Genomic DNA, 25,623 nt, shown 5'->3' with positions numbered 1-25,623 from the left:
GACAGTTAATTCCTCGTCTCAGTCTGGGTGCGCTGTGTGAGCCGGCGATCCTGCTGTCCTTCGTGGTCTGACAGTACCTCTGCTCACCACAGTTCAATAAGTGACCAGAAATAAATACCTGGTGGTTCAGCCGTTGTGGCCTCAGTTGGGACTGTCAAAGAGAAAATAAAAGACACGCTTTAGTAATTTTTCCAATACTGAGTGAGCAAAGCATAGATTGACAAAGCAAAGCAACGTTATCATTTAGATATAATTAAGCCTGGTATAACGAGATCCCCAATCCAATTACATTACAGCAATTTACCCCATAATTTGGCATTTGTGTAAACCAGCCTGTGGTCTTTCCACTGCCCTCGAGGTTGTGTGTATCTCCACAGAGGCAGAAGAGCTCAGTGCGGCAGGACACCTCTGTCCACAGATCCCACCAGGAGTTCGTGTTCACCTGAGCACCTTGAATTCTTTGGGGCTAATGATGAGGTAAGGGCTCTCTCACCTCCGAAAGAGCATGAATTTCAGCTTGGCGCTGCTAAAGTCCAGGGAAATCAGCACTCTGCTGTGGGATAAGTTGTATTTGACTAAACCTGAGATAAATAAACAAACGCTGAAGTACCCCATACCTGTTGCTTCAGGTGTGGTGAGCTCCAGAGGGACTGTCAGGAGAGAAAATAAAAACCATCAGAAGAAGGAAAGCCAGATTAATGCTTTCAGTTATAAGGCGAGACAAGCAGCAGCACAGTCAGGGGTCTTCCCAAACCCGTGGCTGAGGCGATGCTTTCTGAAGCCTTGGAGAAGGCTGCAGGTGTTCCTGCCTAGCCATTGGCGTTTCTGCCGTGCCATTTTCACTGCCGCCCCATGCAATGAGTACGTCTGGCGACAGTGGGGCAGAGAAGCAAACCTGATGGGGACAGGTATAATTTCTGTTCTGCCTTCTCACCCAGGCTGAAATCCAGTAGGAATTGCTGTTTGCAGTGAAGTAGCTCCACCACTGCAAGATCTGCCAGAGCCTGGAAGATGAGCCATCCGGAAATAATCCTTTTTAAATTAAATAAATTATGTGCAGCTTGGGAAGGTTAGTTGGAAAACAAACATTTTGTTCTGTAAGTTACTAAAATGTTTAAGCAAGTGTGGCTTGTGCTGCAATACAGCCTCCTGATACATCGGAGGAGAAATGGTTTGCAGCATGCAGACTATGGTGGATTGAGCAGGACAGAGTGAATTAGGAATGCAGGCTGATAGTTTGAACATGGTTTCTCCTGAAATGCTTCTCCTGGGGCTTGCAGCTTACCTACAGCACATCAAAGATTCATTGCAATTATTTCTCAAATGTTAATTGAAATTATTTGTCAGCAACTTAGAACAGTGCATGGTACCAGAAAAAGGAGAGACGAGAAGAAATAACAAAACTAAAATCAAAGTGAAAATATAGGCCTCTTCAGAATGGTAGTAGAAGCCTTATTCACTTCTTCAGGAATGTGTAGGTCTCACGGCTATTGTTAGTCATTACAGCATTATAATACAATATGACAGCACAGCATGGGTATCACTTCCCTGTAGGATCTCACTTTCTCTTGGGCAGAACAGCCGAGTCCACAAAGATGCAGCGGCCTGCCAGCCTACACTGATGTCTAGGATCAGACACACCACATTCATCTAGTGCCAGAACCTCCATCAAAACCATTTCCTTCTACATCCTCAGCTGGTAGGAATTTTCTTCATTATCCTCAATAAACTTCACATAAATATGATGCAGATCTTTGCAAATGAGTACAAATTCATAAAGAGAAGAAAATACATTTATAGAACTTCAAGTCTGGCACAAGTACTTTGAGGCTTTTAGGCAAATAGTCTTTGTCCCAAAAGCAGATTCCATGTTGGTCTGCCAAAACCTACTGGAAGAAAATGCCTATAGCCCCCTCTTCCCTCTTTGCTTCCCCAGACCCAGGTAGAGGATTCCCTTGTTGGAGGGACGAGATGGCCCCAGGATGTATGGAGCCCATGGTGGCTGGTCCCTCCTGTGACCAGGGTGGCCCTGGCCATCCTTCTGGGCTCTCATCGGCCTCCCCTCTCCCTGCATGGCCACTGCCAAGGGTCCCCGTTCCCATGGTGGTCCCAGCCTTGCACCAAGCTCCTCCTTTCACCCGTACCGGCTTGCATGCATGGCTTTGGCTTAGGAAACTCAATTCACATTAAATAAAATAGAAAAGGTGAGTACCTTCACAGATAACACCAGCGTCTTCCTTGTGGTAGCAGTCGTGTGTGCCCAGCCCTCTGTGAGAGCACTGCTCCAGGGAGGACTCATCTCCTCTGCACGCCACGTTGTCCAGGAGAATATCTCCTCTGCCTTCCCCAAAAAAGGCATTGATTTTGGCTGAGACAGCATCCCCGCAGCCCAGCTGCCTGCACACAACCGTGGCGTCCGTCATGTCCCAGGAATCATCGCAGACGGTTGCCCAGCTCCCGTTGTGAAAGACTTCGAGGCGTCCCGAGCACACGTCCCCTCCGTCCACCAGTCTCAGGGACATGTCTTGGAAAAGCAGAGGAAAATGCACGGGCACTCAGCAGCCTCAGAAATGGGCTTTCCGGGTGCATTTATCAAAGAGCGAAAGCCAACTTTGTTGTGTTGTACAGAAAGTGGCAAAAAGATGAAATTAATCTTACTGTAACATGCCACATTGTGGCAGTTCATCAGCTATCATAAGTCCTTACCCTCATAGTGTGCCATATACACCTGGGAGTAAATATAAACATTTTTTTTCTCTTTCAGGCTCTGATGTATATGTCCATAGCTAACATAACCATTTGTATTGATGCCAGTATTCTCTAACAGGAAAACTCTTAGATAATAAGCCTCAAGTATCTCAGAAACTCCTCTTACATGCATTTACTTACTTTGAAAATTTTACCGATAAAATTTTTGCCTTCCTACCAGTGCTTAAGTTACTATATAAAATACATCAGCTGTGAAAGCTTTGCAAGACCCATCTAGGGAGAACTCACCAGCTGGAACGGGCTCTGTTGTGACCGGGGGAGTAACTGGCTCTAGAAAAGGAAACAGAAAAGTGAATTTCTAATTTTACCACAGAGGATGCTTAATAATGTTCTTCAGTTACTATGTGGAAAAAAAGAAAGCAGTAGCGATATAGAGCAACCCATTCGTCTCTGGAAGCATCATCGCCAAAAGGGAGAAAGCTGCAAACCCTTTTTTTAAATAGCAGGTGTTAATGGTCGTAGTTACCTTGCAGGTGTAATCTTTAATTGTTTTAGGTGTGGGACATCCTCACCAAAGAGCCACATGTCTGCTTGGGTCGCGTGTTTAACTCCGCTTGAGGTCTTTACTAAAAAGCTTTACTCTATTCAAAATTTGCTTTGATTTTTCCCCAGAGAAATGTATCCCCAGGATAAGCTGTAAACCAGTGTTCTTTGTGCCAGGTCTCATCCACAACCCAGTTCAGCCAGTTATGTTTCACCGCTGTCATTTCAGGCTCATCGAGCGTCCACCACGTGGATGAGCTTTGTCTGTGGACCACCACTTGCCATGGCACCGGCTGCACAGAGGCGGCAGTGACTCGGGCTTTCCAACAGCTCACATGTTTCCAGTCAGAATACAGAATTGCTGGAAAACTGGGAATTCATTTGGAAAAATCCTGAAGGAAGATACTAAAAATAATTTCCTACTAAATACAAGAAAAGGAAATTTGATTTACTAGTCATCGTTCATAATTTATGGGAAATCAGGACTAGGAGGCCTGAAATATAATAGTGATGATGTAAAATTATGATTCAAATAGTAATGCATAAAGCAGGTAATAGAGTAGGAAATGGCATCAGATAAGATTGACAATGATATACCAGGTAGCCGAAGGATTTGGGAATTAAAATAAAAAATTAAACCACAAACCTGTGTGAATAAACCGCACGAGTTAACAAAAAGAAAAAATGTGGTAAAACACAGCAGTTCTCACAGGTCTTGGTTTCATGCCTGAAACAATTCCACTGATGGAAACAAGTTGTGCATCAAAATCTTAGCTGCAGGCAAGCTTGCATCGCTCACTCAGCAATAGTTTACGAGAGATGTGCTAGCGTACCTGTGCAAATGACGCTGGCATCCTCTTTATGTCGGCAGTCATGGACAGCGATGCCTCTGTGGGAGCACTCCCAAAGGTCATCTTCATCCCCTCTGCACTGCACATCATCGAGGAAGATGTTCCCAGAGCCTGGACCAAACCGGGCTTCAGGCAAAGCTAGCAGAGCTTCTCCGCACCCCAGCTTCCTGCACACCACCTCGGCGTCCGCCAGCTCCCAGCCATCATCGCAGACTGTTCCCCAGCTGCCGTTGTGATAGAGTTCAATGCGGCCCGAGCACCGGCCGTCACCGTCTGCCAGCCGCAGGGACAGAGCCGAGGTATCTGCTGCGGAGAAAGAGGCGGCGTTGGGGCTCAGTGGCGTTGATCCGAGGTGGTGGTCCTGTTTTCAGGCCAAGTACCACCCCAGGGAAGGCAGGAGCAGGTAGCCCACAACGTGGTCTGCTCTGACAAAGGATCCTCCCCTGAAATTCAGTGCTGTTGTAGGATAAATATTATAAATGCTTGAACCCGTCTTTCTACATGTAATACCCAATGGGCACAGACATAATCCTCTTCCACAGTGTGCTGATCTCTGGGGAAAACGATCCTCACCCGTGCAGCTAGCTGCCTCCTCTCCCCACTTTGGGCAATAAAGGGAAGGTTTTTTACCTTTTCTTCACCATCATTCTCATCTATACTGTAGTGCTGTCGAAAGGATGAACACAAATACCCAGAGCCAATTTTTTCCTGGGATACCTTGCAATCTAAGGGCTGTGGTTTGGGTTTGGTTTTTTTTTTTTTTTTTCTTCCTTTAAATAATGCCTGGTTCAGCTTCTTTTCCCATCCTTGCTCTGGCATAACAGATGGTTGGCACAACATCATTTCCCCAGAAGAGCAGCGGAGCTATTTCTACATACCAGGCTCATTTCTGAGAGCTGGCTACTTACGGAATACTCCACATATTTATCTCACTTTCAGAGGGAAAGGCTTTTAGAGATCTGAAGTTCCAAATTAGTTTTATGGGCCTGGAGTGTATTTTTCTTTCAGAGAAAGAAATCAGAGACACCGCCGACAACATAATTGAGTTCCTCCTAGTTTGCGACCATCATAAACTGTACGAAGTATACACACCTGTCTTACTCCTTGGTGGGTCAGTAATTACGAGGTTTTCATTTTGGGACATTTTGCTGTCACCTGGCAGCCATTTGTAACCAACTAATGCACATCCATTCAGGATGAGGGCCATGTTTCCTAGGACTCTCTTTCTCCTTAATTCCTTTTTGCTGACCATGATCAAAGCTCCTTCCATCTGAGTACCATGCTTATCATTTACTTCTGCAAAAGTTGGCTGTAAAGAAACGCCAGCAGCAATGTGCCTGGCTCACTTCCCAAGACCTAGGTCTAAACTTCTACAAGACTGCCAAATATGATTTCAGGGAGAAAAACAGATAATAGAGACAAAAGATAATTAAGCTGTTGATCCAGGTGTCGAATATTCACCAGCAATGGTGAAAGGTGTTAAATAAAAAGTTTAAGAACTGGACTACGTTAGCTATCTAAATCCAGCTGGGAGTAGTGAGAAAGAGGTAGATTAAAAATTCTATATTGAGATCCAGATCTTACCTTAAATTACAGGCAGAAATAAATTTGTTGTGATTCAGCTGATATTAAGAATGGCTTTATTGGGAAGGAGGCATCTTTCCTATTAGAGTTTCTAAGTAAATGAAGTATTTCATTAATGTGAAATATGAACATCAATCTGAAATTTTGGGGGGCACTGTTTCAGAAAATAAAGGACTGATTAAGTAACAGTCCCAAGAATCTTTAATGCATTCTTGTGGGAGTGTCTACAGACAACTGAAAGGCAACTTTTTACTTTCAGCAAATAAATAAAAGGAAATAATCAATATTTGTATCTCTTTGAAGTCAATGCTTTGTGCTTAGTTAAGTGTAGAATATAATCAAAGGAATCAGTGAGCACTTAGTTTTCCTGAGACTTTATCACAAACAACAGTTTACCTGCAGCATGTACAAATGCAAGTAATGAGATTACTAGTCAGAGCTATAAAGGAGCCTTTTTTTCCCTTTAACTGTTGAACAGCATCCCTGTTACACACAGTATGCATAAATAAGATGAAATTGTTTGCTCAAATACTTGGTTGAGCAGACACAGGCAAAGCACTTAATAGTTGCAAGCACATAGTTCCATAGTAATTCTTAGGAAACCATATATACACCATGTATTAGGTTCCTTAAGCCTGCATAATAGTCAACGGATCACTCATTTAAGAAATGCACGTTCAACTTCTGAAAGCCAAGCAAATAAAAGTAAATCTTGAGGGACCACATTCATTTCTTAGTTTCACTGGTGTGTGCAAAGAAGTGCAAACTTCCTTCACTCAGCTGGAATAGAGCCCAGTCTGAATAAGTAAGGCAAGCAGCAAAATCTGATCAAAGCTCTGTAAAATATTCTTCGAAGTAGGAAAGTTTTCATTTCTATCCTTTCGAAAGTGAAATGACTGGCAGGAAAAAAGTAGAAAAACACTGACTGAAATTTCTTCTTCACTGTGCTGAAGATTTGTCTGTTCATTTCTAAGACAACATTTGTAGAAATTCGGGTGGATAGATCCTAGATCTTGAACATGAAAGTATTGTTCGAGATTAGGTGAATGGGTGGAGCAGTAAGCAAATCTGTATTACACTTTCTAGCGCTGCTACCACTGGCATTGAGTCACAGCTCTGAACTTCTGAGAGCATAGACAAGGCTGTAGAAGACAAGCAGTGCTAAAAAAAGGTTGTAAAGAGAGGAGTTGTCAGTTGCCTTGGTAATTGTTTATCACGTTATGCAGCACCTTGGACTAACAGATGGTATGGGTGTTAAACTGCCAGCCACAGCCACCGTACCGTAATGAGATCCTCAGCCCTTGCTACTGAAACGGGAACAGTACAGAGAGTGGCAGAAGGAAAGGCAAGATCTGTGCGCTCTCTGGAGGACACGATGGAATTCAAAATGATCTTCATAAACTGAATAAATGTCAAAAATTAGCAAGCTGAAATTTGATAAAGACAGGTAGAATGGGCTGCTTATTGGAAAGAGAAAACCAATGCACAAAGGCAAAATCATCCTTTCAGCTGGCACAGAAGGACCATGGAAAAACTGGAAGTTGTTAACGTTAACGTTGCAGTGAGCCAGTCTGGTCTCAGCCTTGCTTGCAGAGCGCTACACGGGAGCTACTTACCCTCCTTGGTGCTGGAGACCTCAGCTGCTCAGTTGGTGATTGCGCGTTTAAGAAAGATAGAGATCATGGGGAGAGCTTGGATGAATGAATCAAGAATATAATAGGCTTGAAAACCATGAGCTCTGAGGAAAGGTTTAAAGAGCTGAATTTAGTTTATGTGGGCAGTGTCTTTCACTATTCTGAAGAGGGCTCTAAAGTGGATGGCCAGCAGTTCCTCTGCTCCTTGGAGTCTACAGAGAGTTAAAAGAGCAACTATAGGCACTATGGAAAATGTTTATCGATAAAAGAACTTTGAATACAGTGTCCAACACATTTTTTGTGTATCTTGAAAATATCTGTCAAGTTCAGAGGCAAAGTACACGTAGTCATCTCCCCTGGTGGAGATTTGCATAGGAGTTTAAAGCCTACTGGTGCTATCAGTTTCTGCTTCCTTAGAAGAGGAGGTGGGACAGCATGTGGTGGATAAGAAGGTCCCAGCTCAGCTGATGGCTAATGCAAAGTGGCCCTGTCTGGTGAAATTCTGGTTTTAAGATTTTTTAATACCTAAGAAATTATTTCATAGATTCCTTAAACCAGCTCATTCATTAAAACCTTGCAAAATAGATGCCAGAATAAGAGTTGCCCCAGCAAAGAAAATGGGGAAAAGGTGGAGCATATGCACACACATTGCAACATGATCAGCGCTGAAGAAGGGGCGGACCAAAGCTCTGGATAAGTTAATTTTGCCAACGGGGACAACTAAGAGGTGCTGAGGAGGAGTATGCGAACAGGACAAATGCAGGAGGTAAGGTTCATCTCCTAGCTGTCACCTGTTTGTGGCTCAGGGATTTTCTGAGCCCCAAATGGTGCCTTGTGTGGTGATGCAGGACAGCGACATTTTTGCTCCTAAACAACGCAAGGCACGCAGGTTGTATCTGACTGTTTCTTACCTCCTCTCAGTGTAGATAGTGATGCTGGAGTTGTTAATGGCTCAGTACTGTCTGTGACTGGGGGAGATGTGATCAAGTCATCCGTTTCTGTGACAGAATAACCTGTTGAAGCTTTGAGGAAAAAAACAACAAGAACAATGAACAATAATGACCAAACACGAATATGTACCAGAATTAAATTTCTCGTTAAATTGATCTGGATTTGTCGTTTTGCTAGAAAAGTGTGAAAATACAGGAAGCTTTGTTTCAGAGAACAAACATGGACTTATCCCTTGTACTTCTACCTGAGTCTCTTTCACCATGTAATACCATGATAAATAAATACTTAAAATGTGGATTTTTAAGCTTCTTAGCTACTGGAGAACGAAGCAATGTGTTCTTAGCCCTCTTTATTAAAACTTCATCGCATACATTTTCCATAGAGTATGGCTTTCCCTTAGCTTGCTTAGACTCAAAATTGATTCTGCAACTATAACTTTGTCTTTGTAAGCTGTGCTTAGGATTCCTGGTGTAGATACCGCCTCAGTCTCTTCATTTGTTGAAGTGAATGCAAAGGAGGAATACAGGAGTGTTGAAGGAACTGTGAAAGAGTTGAGGAAATACATTACTGGGGAGAAACATCGATCTCCCTGGTGAGAGAGTCCAACAGGGATGAGTGGGAAAGTATAGAGAACCAGCTTCTGTGCTGTGTCAGGTGGTGCATCTCCATCTTTAGGACTGGGAAAGAACTGTCAAAGATTATTGAATCTTTACGGTGAAGATGTCACAATCTGATTTAATCATTGATGCTCTCCACTGTAAAATATCCACTGTTGCCCAGACAAAAGCACTGATATTTGGGCACTTCTGTTGATGCCTAAACTATGCAAAAAATACGAGCAGCTTAAAGCCCCAAATTGTTCGTAATTACATATCTCCCAAACTCTGACAGGCCACTATTTTAGAAATGAAGGCTTTAGAAGCTGGATTCTTTCTTCAGTGAGATGATTAATTAGCAGTTGACTGATGTTAAACTTTGTATAGTTCTTGTAATCCTACCAATGTAATCTATTTTAAACAAACTTAAGCACTATTATTATTAGGTTTTATGGCATAGGGTCTGTTCTTATCTTCAGCATCTGTGGAAGGGATTTCTGGAGCTGAGGTACCACCATCTCCTGTAAGTGGGGTGGGTGAAATGGATGATTCTTCAGTACTTTCAGAGGCTGTGAGAAGGAGGAAGAACTATGGAAATGAGAGGGAGAGAGCATTCAGGTAAGGCTGAATGACTGAAATAAGTTCTTGAGGAATTAGTTGCCTTCAGGCTTTGTGGAAAAGGGAGCCTGTCCGCATCCACTGACATGGCTCAGAAATGGATCTTCATGTTAATGCTTTGCATTACAAGCATCAACAAAGTTTCAGACTTCTCTCACCAAGAGTGATAAAAGCAAAAGGAGTGTGAGGAGCAAAACCAGAAATGAGTGTTGTAATTTGGCAGTAACATTTATTGGTATATAGTTTCCCAACACTGCAACGGGGCATGCTTTGTTAACTTTGTTAAGAAGTTCAAAACGTGAAATAACTAAGGGTATTCTGGCTGTATAGAGGGAAATGTTTATTACAGCTATCTGACTTATCTGACTGCAAGTCTTTCTCCCAGAGGGACAGTAGTCATTGGAGAAAGGAGGGAGAAGCCATCAGGACTGGCACTGAAATACAGCATCTGTTTTTCCTGCCATTCTCCACTGGATCTCCTTGCCCTATGGAGCATCACCATTAGCATGTGGGAGCTGCGCCGAAGAGGGGAGGGAGGCCGGAGGGAGAGCCAGCTCTCTCGTCCCCAGCTCTCTGGGCTCAGCCTGCAACGTCTTGGGCCACAGGTTGGGAGAGGCTGAATCTGAGCTGAGAAATCCTCAAAAGGGAGTGCAGGGCCTGGCATTTATCCTGGACTGACTTGATAAGAAAGCCCAAGTCTGGAGGCTTATAAATTGTTTAGAATCCAGATAGGTAATGTTACAGAGGGTGACAAACATAGACTGGGTGGCTTTTTCCCAAGTTATGCTTCTTAAAGGAATAAAAATAATCATTTCCTTCAGATTCTGTGATTTGAATTCTGCACTGTTCAGCTTTCCCTTGAAGTAGGCATTGCCTATAGCATCTGCAGCTCCCGGCTGGAGTAGTGGTAGTGTTAGTGATAGCCTGCCCGTGCTGCCAGCAAGCCAGCAGGTTGGCACCAAGCAGAGGAAATTCATAGACAAGCATTAGCTGCACTGAGAGATGGCGATTTTGCAACATTTCTTGGCATCTCCACTGATGTCCCCTCCTAACCAAAACTTATAGCCATGTTTTTCTAACGTGCTGCATGTTGTGCAAATGCCCTTTACCTGTCTGCAGCGTAGTCAGGATTTCTGATGTCCTGCTTTCCTCTGTGATGGCGGTGGAAGCAAGGGAGGCACCTGTGCTACCACAGCAGGCTATAAGGATGAAAAATTAAATAGTTGTGAGTAGCAATTAAAAGCACAAGTGTGATTTGAGGAGCTTGTGACTTGCTTTAGGTCGCAAGCTTGATAAAAAACTGTGTTATCAGTCTGCTACATAACAAGAGGCAGAGGTCCAACCGAGGGAGATGAGCGCAAATGCCTGGCTGTGCTCCTTAATGCTTCTGGAGTTTTTATTAATCTAGGACACACAAAATCACAATGATCTGGACACTTTTGCTTTGCAAAATTTTAAGCGTAGTATTTATAGCTACAAGCTCAGAGGTGTTAATCATTAAATGCATATTCCTGATACGTCCTGACAGCCTGATATTTTTAAAGTGAAGATGTTGTAAGGGGATTTTTCCTTCACAGAAATGTTTAATTTGTAGTTTTCTGCTATGAATATTTTACAGATTTACATCGTCACATCTTAATCCAGCTGAAAAACCCAAATAAACAGAATAAAAATGGCTGTTCTTACCTTTACAAACTGTGGCTGGGATTTCCGGAGCTGATCTGGCATTTTCCTCCGTGACAATAGTGGATGCAGAAGGCATAACTGAGGCCAAGAGAAAGTTGAGGAAATAAAAAGGAGAGATTGGCAGCAATTGAGAATGAACACGTGAACTGAAATCTTGATGAAAGTAAGTAGATATGGGCTTTGCAGGACAGTGAGTCAATGCATAGCCCTTTATTTTTGCCGAAAAAAGACTTTCACCTTCATTTAATATTTAATAATAAAGATAGTAGATAGATATTTATGACTGCATCCTTTTACTATTAGAGATGCAGTAGTCATTTGGAAAGATGCAAAGTGGCCATTGCTAGGGGAAATAAAGAACGAGATTTGTCTTGTGCTTTGGAAGTGACTTTCAGCATGCAAGTGTGCCTCACCTTCTGTGAGGGCTGTCAAGGTCCCTGGAGCAGACGGTGTCTCAGTCCTTGCTGGGCTTGTGCTGGGTGCAGAGGAGGAATCTGTGGAGGTGGCCAGGGGTGGGGAAATATGTTATTAAATAGAAACACTACCATGTAAAAGAAAAGACATTTCAAGGATATGTGAAATCATTAATACTTCAGGCTTCATGGAAAAGAAAGTCAGTTCCTCGGACTTTAACTTTTGGTAATGTGGCTCAGAAGAACATCTGCCCATCAGTAATTATAAGTGAACGTGGGAGACTGATGCAACTGGTGCACCTCTCAGCAGAGTATAAACACATCTTATTTCCATTCTACCTTTGCACTAACTTAAGAAGCAGGAAAAAATAAGCAAGATTACTAAAAGAATTGAAGGTGAAGAAAATATCCAGGTAAAAGTGCCTCAGATGAACCAATTGTAAAGATCTCACCATACATACATGCAGTCTTGATAACTGTATATACAGGTAGACTTAATCACATGCCCATTTTCCCTCCAACCACATTTTCCTGTGAAAATGAAGATGCTGTTGGCCATTGGCTCTTCCAAGGCTAGTTACATGCAGAGTTATTAAATGTTTTTACAGAATTCCCAGTGTTCCTCCTGTCTGCTCTAAACAAATTGCATGTATTACTCAAAATTTCCGCACATGACATTTGCGGTTTGTTTTTTTCCCTTGCCTTTGCCAGCAGAAGTCAGGGGTTCTGTGGTAGATGTCACAACAGTTCTGTCTGTGGAAAATGTTGACGCAGAAGTGGAAGTTTGGGGCTTCGTTGAGGATTCTGAAAGTTAAAGGAAATAAATTATTAGAGAACTGTAAGAATGGTCACGAGAACTGAGACACTGGTGAAATAATTTAAACGTCCCATTTCGCGCAGCACTGGGTTAATGCATCAGACTTTAACTTCTGGTGGTGTGAGTGACTTTTCTGTCGATTAATGGCAGTTCTGAATGAATTTCAAAGATATTTGCCAGTGGTGCTATCAGTGCAGAAATAGATGCGCGGAGTATGCAGCAACAGTTCAGGACTACTACAATGTGGTGTTGCAGGTTCAAGCCTTGAGAAGAAATTATTTTGGAAACCACTCTTTCACTTCTGGGCTACATATGATCAAAAACTACGTTTTAGCGCCCACTCCTCTGTGGCTGTGTATTTTGAAGAGCATTAGCAATTAACTTAACACTTAAAAACCCCGGGGAACATGAGTAACATCCCTGCTTTAAGGTTTCCAGGGTGCTATGATTATTTCAGGAACAGTGACAAAAACAGGACACAGAAACTTAGACCTGGAGTGTTAAGACTTGCCTTATGTTTTCCCTAATTAGTAGTAGATGCGTGGCAAATACAGTTCCTATGAGCAATCCAAAGAACAGAAATAATGTTACAGTGGATGAATAGTAATTTGGAGCAATAACTAGTAACGCGGAGCATGTACCTTTCTAGAATACTGTCTGTCAAAGAGATGTAATCACATGATTTTTGAGTTAAAAATTAGTCTCTGAGCATTTGGGGAGACTGTGAAGAGCTAATGGACTTATGTCTCAAAAGCCCTTCTTTACCTATCAGTGCAACCCTGGAGTATGCCACACCTGTGATGGAAAAAAAGCAAAAAATTACTTTTATTCTGCAGTTATTTATATTGCTTCAAAATAGGCTGCTTCTAGCTATGCAATCTTTGATTTCAGTTACGTTTATGACAAGAGTGCTACTTTTTATTTTCAATTCAGACATGCCTGCTTCACATCTGGATGGGCTTCTATCTCCTCTTAACTGGTTGCCTTTATTATCTTGGGAACGGCCTGTAATCAGATGTTGACTAAAGTGGTCCTGAACTACCTTCTTTTCACCATTTTTGCACTCAGTGCTTGCTGCTACCAATCGTGATATTTTGTCCAGGACATCCTTTTGTTCCTTGATCATGCAGACCAGCCTAAACACAAGAAGCCTCCACATCCACACAGTTCAGCTCTAGTCTGATTTCCAAGCTCTACTCTGATTTTGGAAAATCCAAAGAGATTTTTAAGAGCACATATTTTTTTTTTTACCTGAACAGATGACGCCGACATCCTCATTGTGCTCACAGTTATGTGTGCTCCAGCTGGCGTGCTGGCAGTCCCAAAGGTAAGATTCAGTTCCTCTACACTGCACGTCATCCAGGTGGATGTCTTCTGTGCCGGGGCCAAAGTAAGACCATCCCAAGACAGAAACAACTTGACCACAATCAAGTTGTCTGCACACAACACTGCCACTGTTCATATCGAAGTGATCATCACAGACTGTTCCCCATTTGCCTTCGTGGTAAACTTCAACCCTCCCAGCGCATCGGTCCCCTCCAGATACCAGTCGCAGTTGGGGAACTTCTGAAACTAAAGCAAAAATTGACAGGTAAACATCTCAATTTCTTTATTCCCAGGATATCTAAACTTTTTACATCCAAGCTTGCATCCCCATCCGTGCAGGGACGGGCTGCCCAGCATTTCTGTGTCCCCAGTACCCAGGGCTTACTGGGGGACACCTGCAGTGTGCAAAGCAGTGCAGGGCAGGGAGCTGAACAGCAGAGCCCAAATCAGTGCAATTAATTCAGCCCGGTTCACATGGCTCTGCTGTGTACATGACCTGATCTATCACGGTAGGTTGTCATTGGCTGTGCTGGTGAGATAACCAGCTCGCCCAGAGCTGGCTCATGTAACTCTGCAGGTGTGCCCGGTATGTTCACACTCAGGAGCATGTCTCACCCTCTTACCTTTGGGTTTAAATTTGTCTTTTATCCATTCTGCAAATGTCTTCCATGGTGAGTTTTGACCTCCAGTTTCTGAGCCACCTGGTGAGTTCCACCACATACCACTTGCTGTGGCAGATAAGAAACCATATTAGCATTGGCGTAACATACCACAATTCCAGGTATATTTTATGTTTTGCTGTGAGATGGTACCCAGTATGTGTTGATACAGAGTTAGATACAGTAAGTGTTGGTATGTGGTGTGTTATCAAAACAATCCTGCGGTTCCTCCCTATGTCTGGAAGGACATGCTCATAGTTCAGCGGGAGATGACTTTAGACGACCTTATTTCATGGCAGCAGAAAGAGCAAAGGGATCTGACCCCAGAAATCCTCGTGTACATCCTTCACCTCCAGTGAAGACATGGGCTTCTGGGATCTGAGCTCTGCCAAATTTCACTGTGACAGTAGAAAGGGTTACTTACCTTTGCCATGTGTGATTACCACAATAGCAGGGGAGGCTGTGGACCATTTGTATGTGCACACTATGACAGTTGTTTTGGCTGATAGCCCAGCATGTTAGCTTAAATCTTTGCAAATGCCTGCTCAGGTCTGCATAGGAAGCCCAACTTTGTCTAACTCTGCAGTGAAGAATATACTATATACTGCTTAAGGTATTTAAAAATGTGTGTTTGATTAAACCAGACCACGGCGTCATGGTTCAGATACCAGGGGGTGAAATGGTCTTCCAAAACAGGGTACAAACCTGTGGTCTGATTGTGTGGTTTTGATAATCTGTAGTTTTAGTCACATCTTTGAAAATCTACTTATATTCACTGAAAGGAAAAAGGATTTAGGCTGTCAGGGGTCAAAGCAATGTTTTCAAATGGCAGCTTTTAAAAATAATATCCTTGGTCTTTCAGAATTAGCATGCTGTGAAGAGCTGTGCCTGATTCAATCACTAAAACCAGGAAAAATTTCATTTGGGGATTTTTTTTTCTTTTTTTCAAATTGGCATTTGATCTTCAGACACTCACTTTCACAGACTTTTACTTTAGTGATACTAAAGTCTTGGGTTTGCAAGACAGGATCCTAAGTGATTTTTCCAGTCAAAGTTAATCCAGTCTACATCAAGTCAAACCAAAGACAAAAGTGAACCTATTGAATAAGAACAAAGATTATAGGGTTGCTGAAGTGCTGGGATTTGACCACTTTCTTGAAAGGCAGCTTATTCCTCTTTGATGCTGAACTTCCCTCTGGGCTGCCTTTGCGCTTCTCTTATAAATAATTTAATGTAGCCAACCTCTTAATCTACACTCTATGAAATTATCTCTTTTTGTAAGGGATTGACAAGACTTTATTCATGGTGCCCATGCTGGTAATTAAAGATCAAAGTATCTCATTCAAACTAGCAAGATTATAAGGAAGGTTTGGCGTTGTTTGAAGTTTGAAGGAACATGGCACTGCAGTAAAGTATATTTTCACTTGAGTCTGGTAGGCTGCTCTGTGTTTCTTTTTCTGTCTTTCTCTACAGTTTTAAATGCACAGTATAGAAGACTTTAAGTTCAAAACTAGAATATTTGAAGAAGAACATTTAGAGAACAACTTCCCCAAACCATTCCCCTCATAGAAAAGAAATAAAAAAAATATTCTTCAGCCTTCTTCAGCCCACAATCTTCACAGGTTATATTTTGAAATATAACCTATGGATTTGGTCTGAATCTGCGAGTTAGAAGACAAATTAAACCATTGATTTTACAGTACAAAGCTTGTCAGCAATATTCTAGGAAACTCTTTGCCACCACTTCCCAGCAAGCCAGTCTGTATTAGTAATTAATTCTGCCTGTAACATTTCCCTGTGAGCATGAAAAGGTTTTAGACACAGTACCTGGTTCAGATAGAAGAGTAGCACTTAACAGCAGCATCCAAGTGAGACTCACTTGAAGGTCCATTTTCATTGCGGTTGTCTGTTCCAGCCCAATGCAGTTTCAGAATTTATACTAAATGAGTTCTGCTCTATAGCAAAGGTGTGTGCTGTGCAATTTGATCTTTCTTCCTGAACTTCCAGATCAATGCCAAGGAGGTGATTTACTGAGTATTTTCATTTCACAGGGTACATCCAGACATCCGGATAAGTACATCCAGATCACAGCGCTGTTCCGGACTGGCTACCGAGATCTTCCCAAACACTCCCCAGGCACCTTTGTGGCCATGTGTTAATGATGTGGTTGTTCCAGGAAGCAGTGATTTACTTTTGGAGATTAGGCGGTTTGGTAAGAATTCTCATACCACCAGGTAAGTCGGTTTCCAACTCACAACCATACTAAACCAGATTAAATTGGCGTGAGAATTGTGTCAAAAGATTAGCATCCTAAAAATGTCAGGAAAGTCTCAATCAAATTCTCTCTGTCCGCTTCTTACAGATTACTCCTGTAAGAAGCAGTTCCTATGCTTTTTCATATTTCTCTGACTTCTCTTTAGCCTGGGACTAGATCCCTCCAGCATGTTTCAGATCTGCAGTTATCTGTCTCTCACTTGCAGCCTGCAGAGCAATAAAACATCTGTAAGAGGTATTGGCCAAGGCACGGTTGGGTAATAAGAACTGCTTTGGGGGTAAATAAGAAGGGCAATTGCTGAACTACAGCAACCAAGGAAATGGAGCAAGATAGGGCCAGAAGGTGCTAAATTAAGCTAAAACTGTGCAAGTCAAGGAATCTGTATGTTAAAACAGAGGGGCATGACCAGCTGCCGTGCCCTATTCTGGGGAAGACCCGTATAGACTGAAGTCATGGGGCCCTATGCAGTGATCTCCACTGAGTTCCCAAGAAAATGGTGAGCACTGATGGAGCACAGTAGGGAAAATCCAAATGATGCTTATGAATCGTGAGGTTGACGAAGGCAATTAGTCACCTTTGTTACAGTATTATAAATGCTGGACAAGATGAAGACTCCACTGACCATTTATGCCCTGCTCTCCATCTAGCAGTTTCACAGCAGGCATGTTTATGACCAAACTAGACTGAGATTTTCCCCTTGTCTTCAAAGGATAAGCACACATGCTACTTGACAGTCCTGTGTGTTACATCCCCCAAAAACATAGACTACACAGAGCCTAGGGAAGTGAAACCTGTGTGTGTTAGGACCTATGAGACATGCTTATGCATCTGTGAGATACTACACAAAAGAATCGAGGCGGAACATATTTTTCAGGTGAAGGGGAGAAACTAGAAACAGGGTCTTATTCTACTGGCAAGAGATAAGTGATCATAGGATGAGAGGCAGAAGATATTGTAGTGCCAGTATAAATACAAATTAATTAAGGACTAGGAGAAAGCATGAAAAAAGTCATCATGAAGAGGAAATATACAACAGGTCATGCTGGAGATTATTCTTTGCCACCTGTTTTCATGGTATCTTTTCAGATTAGCTGACTTGCATGAAAAAAGGGAATCTCACCTAGAAAGGCCATCCTATACAGCTGGAAAAGATTTGCCTCTAGCAAAGCCATGGATCCAGCAGGATCCCTCCAGCTGCACAGTCTTCTCCCTGGCATGAGGTGGTGGTGTCAACACCACTGTGGCCTCTGATACCTCAAAGGATGACTCCAGCTCTACCTCACTCTGTACTGTCAGGGAGAAGATGGGTCTCAGCTCGAGAGAGAAAAAAAGCAAAGCTGAATTTTCTTAGCTGATTTAAAAATTAACAGCAATTCTTTCCTTCTGCAAATGCTTTTCTTATTTTCTTAGCACGGTATGATGTGTCCTATCTATCTAGATATCCATGCCCTTACCTTCACAGTACCTTCCTGAGCAAAACCAGTCATGTTAAGTGTCTAAACTCCTAGTTCTGTGTGTGTGTATTACTTGAATTCAGTGTCAGTCAGTGACTAAGTGGGTTTATGTTAGATCCTTATCAATGTATTTCTATCCAAGTAGCTATAGGCTGGGCCTGAACAGTACGGTATGTACCAGTTTTCTTTCTTGACAGCAATTAAGCTATTTTATACAAACATTTTTCACGTTTGAATGAAAAAGAAATTTTAGAAACAGTCCAAAACTCCATCTGAAATCTCATGAAGATTTTATTCTCAGAACAATGACAAACAAATTCTTTTTATCTTGTGATTTGACCCAGATCTAAGTGCTCTGGATTTAAAGATTTGGAACTAACAATGTCACATAGAAGGCACAGAAGTCTGATATGCATGTGCCATTTCAATGCACTTCATATCCATCTTATAATGAAAGTATTTCTTTGACTGATGCTGGGCTTTCAATAATATTTCTCTCTAGGAAGTGTAGAGTCCTGTAGAAATAGTTAATGTGTCTGTCTGGTGACTTAGCCAAACAGTGTGCTCAGCAGTAAAGCTACTTGCCCAAGAAATCCCATGCATGGGTGTTAATGGAACGTGGGGACATAATTCACATTATCTAGTCGTAGGCATCTAATCTATTTATAAACTAAGCTCTTAATCAGTGGCATTTCAGTGCACCTCTATTTGGAGCCTTGATATAGGGATAGGAAAATAGGGCGAACATAGTTGAATGCAAATATCTTGAATATGAAGAAGCGTCAAGATTGCTTTTTCAACCTTCCTGAGTCTCTTTTATAAAACAGGTCCCAGAGAAGACATTAGCCCCAGCAAACATGCTGAGGGCTGAGAACTCCACTACCCAGCTCTTGCCTAGTGAGGCTGGATCTCACCTTAGGCTATTTTATACCATAGCCAAGAAGTCATGGTGGTAGGTGCAAATGCTAGAAGGAGCAGAAGATTTGTACAGCTAATCTGTAGTGGCAGGTGACAAAGAATGACCAGCCTCCACATTAAACATTGCAGCTCCCATCACAGACATTGCAAGTGCCATTAGAAAGAATGTGGTAAGACTTCAGTCCAAAGCTAAGCAAGGAGACTAACCCTTTGTGGCAGGAACCAGCAGTGATGACAGTAGGGCTGACCTTTGTGGTCTTGGATTAGCAAAGCTGTTTCCCAGAACTTCTTCTTAAAGAAATCTATCAAAATTCACTCATAGAAAACAAACAGCACTCGTCTGTAGTGAAATAGTTTTATGCTGGAGATTGGGTGTTAACCTTTCTTCATGGAGTGAAGATTTGCTGCACTGGCAAAACTACCCTCCCTGGAAACAGCTTTTCCCAGCTTTTTCTAACTACATATGAATTTCAGTGTGTATTTTGTATTGTGAAATCTAGCATCTGAATATTGGGGAAGGAGCATACATAAAGTATGGGATATGTGTGCCTGCGCAGACAGAGGTACATATCTTTGCATGTGTGACATATTCTCCGTAGGACACCTTCTGCTAAGGGGCAAGTTCTCCATGAAGTCACGCTGCTCTGCAGCTCTGACCAAGCAACTTCTCCAGCAGTTGCAAACAAAAGTAAGCTCACCAAAGGCATTTAAACATCTAATTTTCATGGAAAATTAGCGTTATAATTTCCATAAGGATCTGTGTCTACATAGTTTAAGGGGCTAAAAGCAATAGGAAAATGAAAGCTGTTCTGGAGGCTCCTGCCACTGGAGGGCAGTGAGGCACTGTCCTTCAGGGAGTGAGCACGTTTCTGGGTAAGATGGTCCAACACCACAGTGCTTTGGTAGGACCCAGAAAGAGGCCTCCACTTCAGCAAATACCTTTAAAAGTAAGCAGAGGTGAAAATAAACATATGCAAAAGGGACAGCTACAAACAGCAGGACGGTTGTTTCCATTCCTCACCTGTCTCCTGCCAAGGTCGGAGGATATGGCTCTGCCCAAATGGAGATCAGGAGAAACTCTGGCCCACTTCAGGCATTCATCCTCCCTTGCAGCTCTTCACTCGTTATCACTTAAAGAGGTTATAAACCATGACACCTGATAGCTCTCCCATCTAATATTTGTAAAGGATTTCACTGAAGTATCTTTGAAGAGATAAACTAGGGCTGGCTGCCTCTCTCCTATACATGTATCCCTTGTACAAATACTTATTTGTATTTCTTCTTCCCTGAAAAAAAGAAATTACTAATGTGTGTGAACTCACAAAATGGTGCACTTTTTTCCATGCTATAGTAATGTATTTGTTATTTCTTTAAGTATACTTACTGCACTTTTGAGAAGATTCCTTATGCAAAAAATCCTGTTTTTTGCTGAACCCGTCGCATTTCCAACAGTCTGGTAATGGCCATGTCTAGTGCCCTGCTGCAGCGGAGGTGTTTGCAGTGCCATACAGAAACAGCCCTGGCAGCTCTCAGCTAGTGGGGCCGAGGGACCAGCGTGCCGAAACCTGGCTCCCCACACAAGTAAAGTGGTGGTGGACTTAGTGGTGGACTTGGCAGTGCTGGGTTAATGGCTGGACTCGATGATCTTAAAGGTCTTTTCCAACCTAAATTATTGTATGATTCTATGATTCTAAGTAGACTCATCTGCCCCTTCAGGACTGACCTGGGGAGACAGGGGAAATATTTCTCTCAGGTCATGAAACTCCTTTGGTAAGGACCTGCTTAGCTGTTTAAAAAATGGTGTCTTCTGAAGCGTGATGAAAAATGATTTAGTTAAATATAATAAGGACAAGCCAAAACATTGATTTCAGAAGAAATATCATGCTTTTTTTCATCAGTTTTACTTTTTGTTTGTAAGAGCAGAGCAGGACCAACTTCAAATGAACATTTGAGGCCTTCAAGATGTACATGTAAATGAAGGTTCTTTATTTTTTCTACTTTGAAAAACATCTGGAAACAAACAGGGGAATGAAATGATATGTTGCCAAAGAGCAGCAAGGTGGAAAAGATGCACAAGGAAAAATGAGCAAGCAGAGGAGCCAAAGACTGCCTTTTTTCTACTTTTCCCAGCTCCAATCCCGGCTGCCTCAGGAGCAGCAGAATTACCTGATAACATTGGTCCTTGCTCCTGTGCACACACATATCTCTGCACGCCTGAGGTTAGCAGAGGGCTGGGTGCAATGTGTGTGCAACAAAGGATGATGAAGAGCTGTTGTACAGCTTTGTGGTATGATTTGCATTTGGAAATGCAATATTCTGCTGAGGTTTGGAGACCCTGGGTATATGCCTGGTAGCTTGCTCCTATTAAGGCCTGTGGTGTTGTATATTCACTGCTGCTGTTAACCATGCCATCTATATGAAGCTGCGTAGTGCCCTAATATTTGTTGCTTAGCTGTCCAGACATATTCTCAATTATACTTAAAATGCGTATTCTTTCAATGCATTCTTTTTTCATGTTTTCTCTCTGCCAGCCATCCCACTAAATTCAACCCCGATAAGTTCTGAAAGTATTTTTGCACACTGAAGAATGTATAGAGAAAAGGGCAAAGCCCAGGTGAAGTAAATCACATCCCTGATAACATAACCTTCAAACAGGTTCCCTGCATTTAGGCTGAATTTATTGGTAAAGCAAAGCGGAAACTTTACATGTCAAGTCATCTTCGGTGGACAGAACTGAGTATTGAGTGCTGGGTCTGGCTTCCTGGTCCCAGAGGAGAATTACCTTGGGATAAAGATGTCACCATCCAGCCCCTGGAAGCCCCAATCCACCCCTGTGAATCCTGCGAGGGAAGATCTTTGTCAGAGATGAAGGCTGTGCCAATGTAAATGGGTATCGGTGATCTTGGCTCTGCACACAGTAGGACAGGTCATTTCATCCTGTTACCCAGCTAAGGCTTTGTGTCAACACAGGCTGCTTATCTTGGTGTGTGCTGCATTCTTGCAGCTCTTCCTGCTTTTCACATTCACGTGGACAATGGTATAGTCTTAATAAAGAGGTTTTCTCAGCTTCTAGCAAATCCCTTCGATCTCAGCAGGTACCACGGGTAGGGGTCACACAGACTACCACCAGTGCCGCTGACTGTCTCCAGCACCCTTTAAGCATTTGTTATTACAAAAATGGAAGTGGCCATCTAGTGCATTGGGGGTGCCAGGGAGTGAGGTGTGACTAATACTGCCTTTACATTTCTTCTAAGTAGATTTTGAGAGTAAAAAATCAATGCAATAAAAAATGAGGATCAAAGCACACAGTCTAACCAAACGCTAACTCTGTAAAAGTCTGATCCCTTCAAGAAATAAGATCCATTTATGAAAGCTACATTTCTATTTAGAGCTTTATCTCCTGAGAGTTTGGGGAGACTGTAACAATTTCTCAGGATCTTAATTCAGAGACATCTTTACATAAGAATAATCAATACATTAGTGATTAAAAAGTGCACAGAGACAACACAAAACCCAGCATGTAAATGGCCAAACCCCAAACCAATCAGCTCCCAAATTAAAGTCATCAAAGCCCAAATCACAGAAGAGGAGACAAGCGTGCCCTGAGCCAATGTTTCCACTGATTTTGATTAATTGACTCCTTCTGATACTCCTTCTCATGTGTAGTGTTCAATTAAGGAAAAAAATTGATTAGGGAAATTAAAAAATGCTTCTCTGGAGAAAAGACTGGGAGTTGTGCCTGCATAAAACTCAGGGATTTTTTAAAGCAATATTAGAGCCCTAGTTGAGGACTTCAGCAGGGCCCTTGCATGGTTCCTGCCATCCATCAGCCTCAGTGGCACCTCTGAGAGAGCAAAGAGAATGGGTCTGGCCCTTTGATTTTCCCCGGGAAATTAATGTAGCAATGCTCTGGGTCTTGATTCATAAGGTAGCTGAATATACTAGATATAAGTGCAAAGCTGCATCAAATTTTGATACATATTTACTGGAAATAATAATGATAAATAGAACTGATGCTGACCTAGCTTTGTTTTATTAGTTACTAATGAAAGATGATGAAAAGAGTAATTAACAAAATAGGGAAGATGAATTAGTAGAGAAAATAAACAACAAGAAACAATCAGGCCAACTACATCAATTAATAAGGAAAACTTTCTTCCCTGCATGAGTCCTCAGTGGCTCAGATGTAAGAGGAAAAAAGTGCACGTAAAGAGATGTGTAGATCTTTTTTGTCTGTACGCTGATATTTTCCGCAGTGCAGGCTTGCACATGGAAGGCTGTGCAAACACACAATCATAAAAATATTTCTGCTGGATCAATCTGCTTGTAATCAGGCTTATTGTAAGAACGACGGAAGTGGCCATTTGCTCTGTGCAGGTTCAGTGAATCTTTGGAGTAGCACAACACTTTAAGGAAGGCTGTGTTCCTTGAGAACAACCTCCAGAGAGTCAAAGCAGGCATGTGTGAGGGACGCTTTGCTCTTCTGTGATGCATTTCTGAAAGTACGTCCAAGATTTTCATCTGCTCACAATGTGATTTGCTAAGCAGTGAGGTAGGCTAAGAGAGTCTGATTTTCATTGATAAGTTCTGAATTGCACACCTTACACTCTTTTTCAAGATGGTTTTCCAACATTTGAGTCAACTACATCATTTGATGAAGTATAGCACGGCATTTTTCCATCGTCTTTGAATAAATGTTATCTTTTTCCCTTTGCATGAAACAAAAGCAAAATGTATTTACCAGTAAATACCCAATTCTTAGAAGGATCAGTTAAAGAAATGATAAGACTCACCAGACATCCTGTCTCCTCTAGAAGCTGTGGATTAGAAATATGAAAATATGAACAACATGAAAATTGTTATCTTAGCAGCTTCAGTTGTATTTCAGAAGAAATTAATTCATTAATTGCCAGCAGCAGAGCAAACACTACAACAGACCTTTGTGGTACCTGGTGGCAACTGGTGAGAACTTTGTACCTCAGTCTGCTCTCTGCAAGTGGTGAGGAGCCTCTTTCTTATATTGTCTATTTTGTTCTAAAACTAAACTTCTTTTTTATAACCTGTCTTTACTACCTTAATCAAGACAAAGATTTTAGCTTGTGTTGAAAAGCCAGAGCAAGGGTTTATTCTTTAGGAATGGCTTCTAAGTTAAAAAAACAAAAAACAGTTAAAAATGATGTTCTGGAGAGGCATGGGAAGGGTTCAGTTTGAAGCATCTGGCTTTTCTATTTTTTCTTATATTGTCTATTTTGTTCTAAAACTAAACTTCTTTTTTATAACCTGTCTTTACTACCTTAATCAAGACAAAGATTTTAGCTTGTGTTGAAAAGCATCCCAGACCAGAAGACCTTTCCTGAGCAACACCAGCTCTTGCTCCCAGTAACCACTTCTGAAGCATGTGGAGGAGAACAGAAAGAGGCAATCGGGCTCTCAATTCACTTCTGCCTTCACTGTGCTTCTCTTGCGTTGCACCCTGACAGCTCTGCTGGCTTCATTGCTATAAGCCTTGTCTCAGGCTGATAATTAGATTTACAATTTATACAATTCACAATTTTAAATAAATAAAATAATGCCAAATGTACCTGAGCAAAGCACACTGGCATCTTTGTGCCCACAGTTATGTGTTGACCATCCCGTATGAGCATTCCCACAGGTAGGATTCATTTCCATAGCACTGCACATCATCCAGGAAAATGTTCCTTGATCCTGGAATGAAATGCGCATTTCCCAGTGCAGAGAGCTTTTCCACATCCCAGCTGTCTGCACACAACCTGCACATCATTTATGTCCCAGAAGTCATCACAGACTGTCCCCCAGCTTCCTTTGTAATAGTCCTTGACACGACCTTCACATCTATTTCTACCATTTATCAGCCTCATGGACACATCTGAGAAAGAGAAGGAGAAGGAGATAAAACTTTGTAGGCTGCCAGACCACTAAGTTAAGATTCTGGAGTAGTTCTGGAGCTGATTCAGTATGTCATGCTGGCTAGTGGATTCTCTCCTGGTCTTTCCTCTGCAGGGAAGGTGGAGAGAGCAATCATAGAATCATAGAATTGTTTAGGTTGGAAAAGACCTTTAAGATCATCAAGTCCAACTGTAAACTCAGCACTGCCAAGTCCACCACTAAACCATGTCCCTAAGCACCACATCTACACGGCTTTTAAATACCTCCAGGGATGGGGACTCAACCACTTCCCTGGGCAGCCTGTGCCAGTGTCTGACAGCCCTTTTGGTGAAGAAATTTTTCCTAATATCCACTGGTTATGAAATTAATAGTAATGAAAGAAATGACCTATGTTGGATAAATGCTAGCAGGTATTTACCTACTGACATATTAACAATGAAGTATTAAAATTAGTAGAGGCAGAATCAAAGTTTTACTCATAGAGACAAGGGTGACCAAGAGATGAGGTTAATCAAGCCAAAGCAAGACAGTGTGACTATGAATAACTAAATTCTCCTTTCTCCTTGCATTTTAATATCACTTAAAGGCCTTTGAGTTTCACTAGAAAGTGGAAAAAATCTCTTAGACTTTTTTGTGTGTGTGAGGTAACTACCCAACACATAAAATGAAAAATGCTGTTTTA

General features: G+C 42.0%; 1 protein-coding gene across 1 annotated transcript in view; it reads right to left on the bottom strand.

The window, feature by feature from the left end:
• Positions 1 to 25,623, bottom strand: part of LOC104022115 (scavenger receptor cysteine-rich domain-containing protein DMBT1) — a 78,836-nt gene that overhangs the window by 5,115 nt on the left and 48,098 nt on the right. The window contains 6 exon segments of the mRNA XM_087766051.1: positions 119 to 151; positions 618 to 650; positions 2,213 to 2,524; positions 2,998 to 3,039; positions 4,086 to 4,409; positions 13,654 to 13,974. Of these exon segments, the coding sequence (XP_087622177.1) occupies positions 119 to 151; positions 618 to 650; positions 2,213 to 2,524; positions 2,998 to 3,039; positions 4,086 to 4,409; positions 13,654 to 13,974 (1,065 nt within the window).

Source organism: Nipponia nippon, unplaced genomic scaffold (assembly GCF_047370975.1).
Source record: "Nipponia nippon isolate SJK-2023a ecotype South Korea unplaced genomic scaffold, ASM4737097v1 scaffold_3, whole genome shotgun sequence".
In the NCBI taxonomy this organism is placed as follows: domain Eukaryota; kingdom Metazoa; phylum Chordata; class Aves; order Pelecaniformes; family Threskiornithidae; genus Nipponia; species Nipponia nippon.
This window is presented reverse-complemented; position numbering and strand designations above follow the sequence as displayed.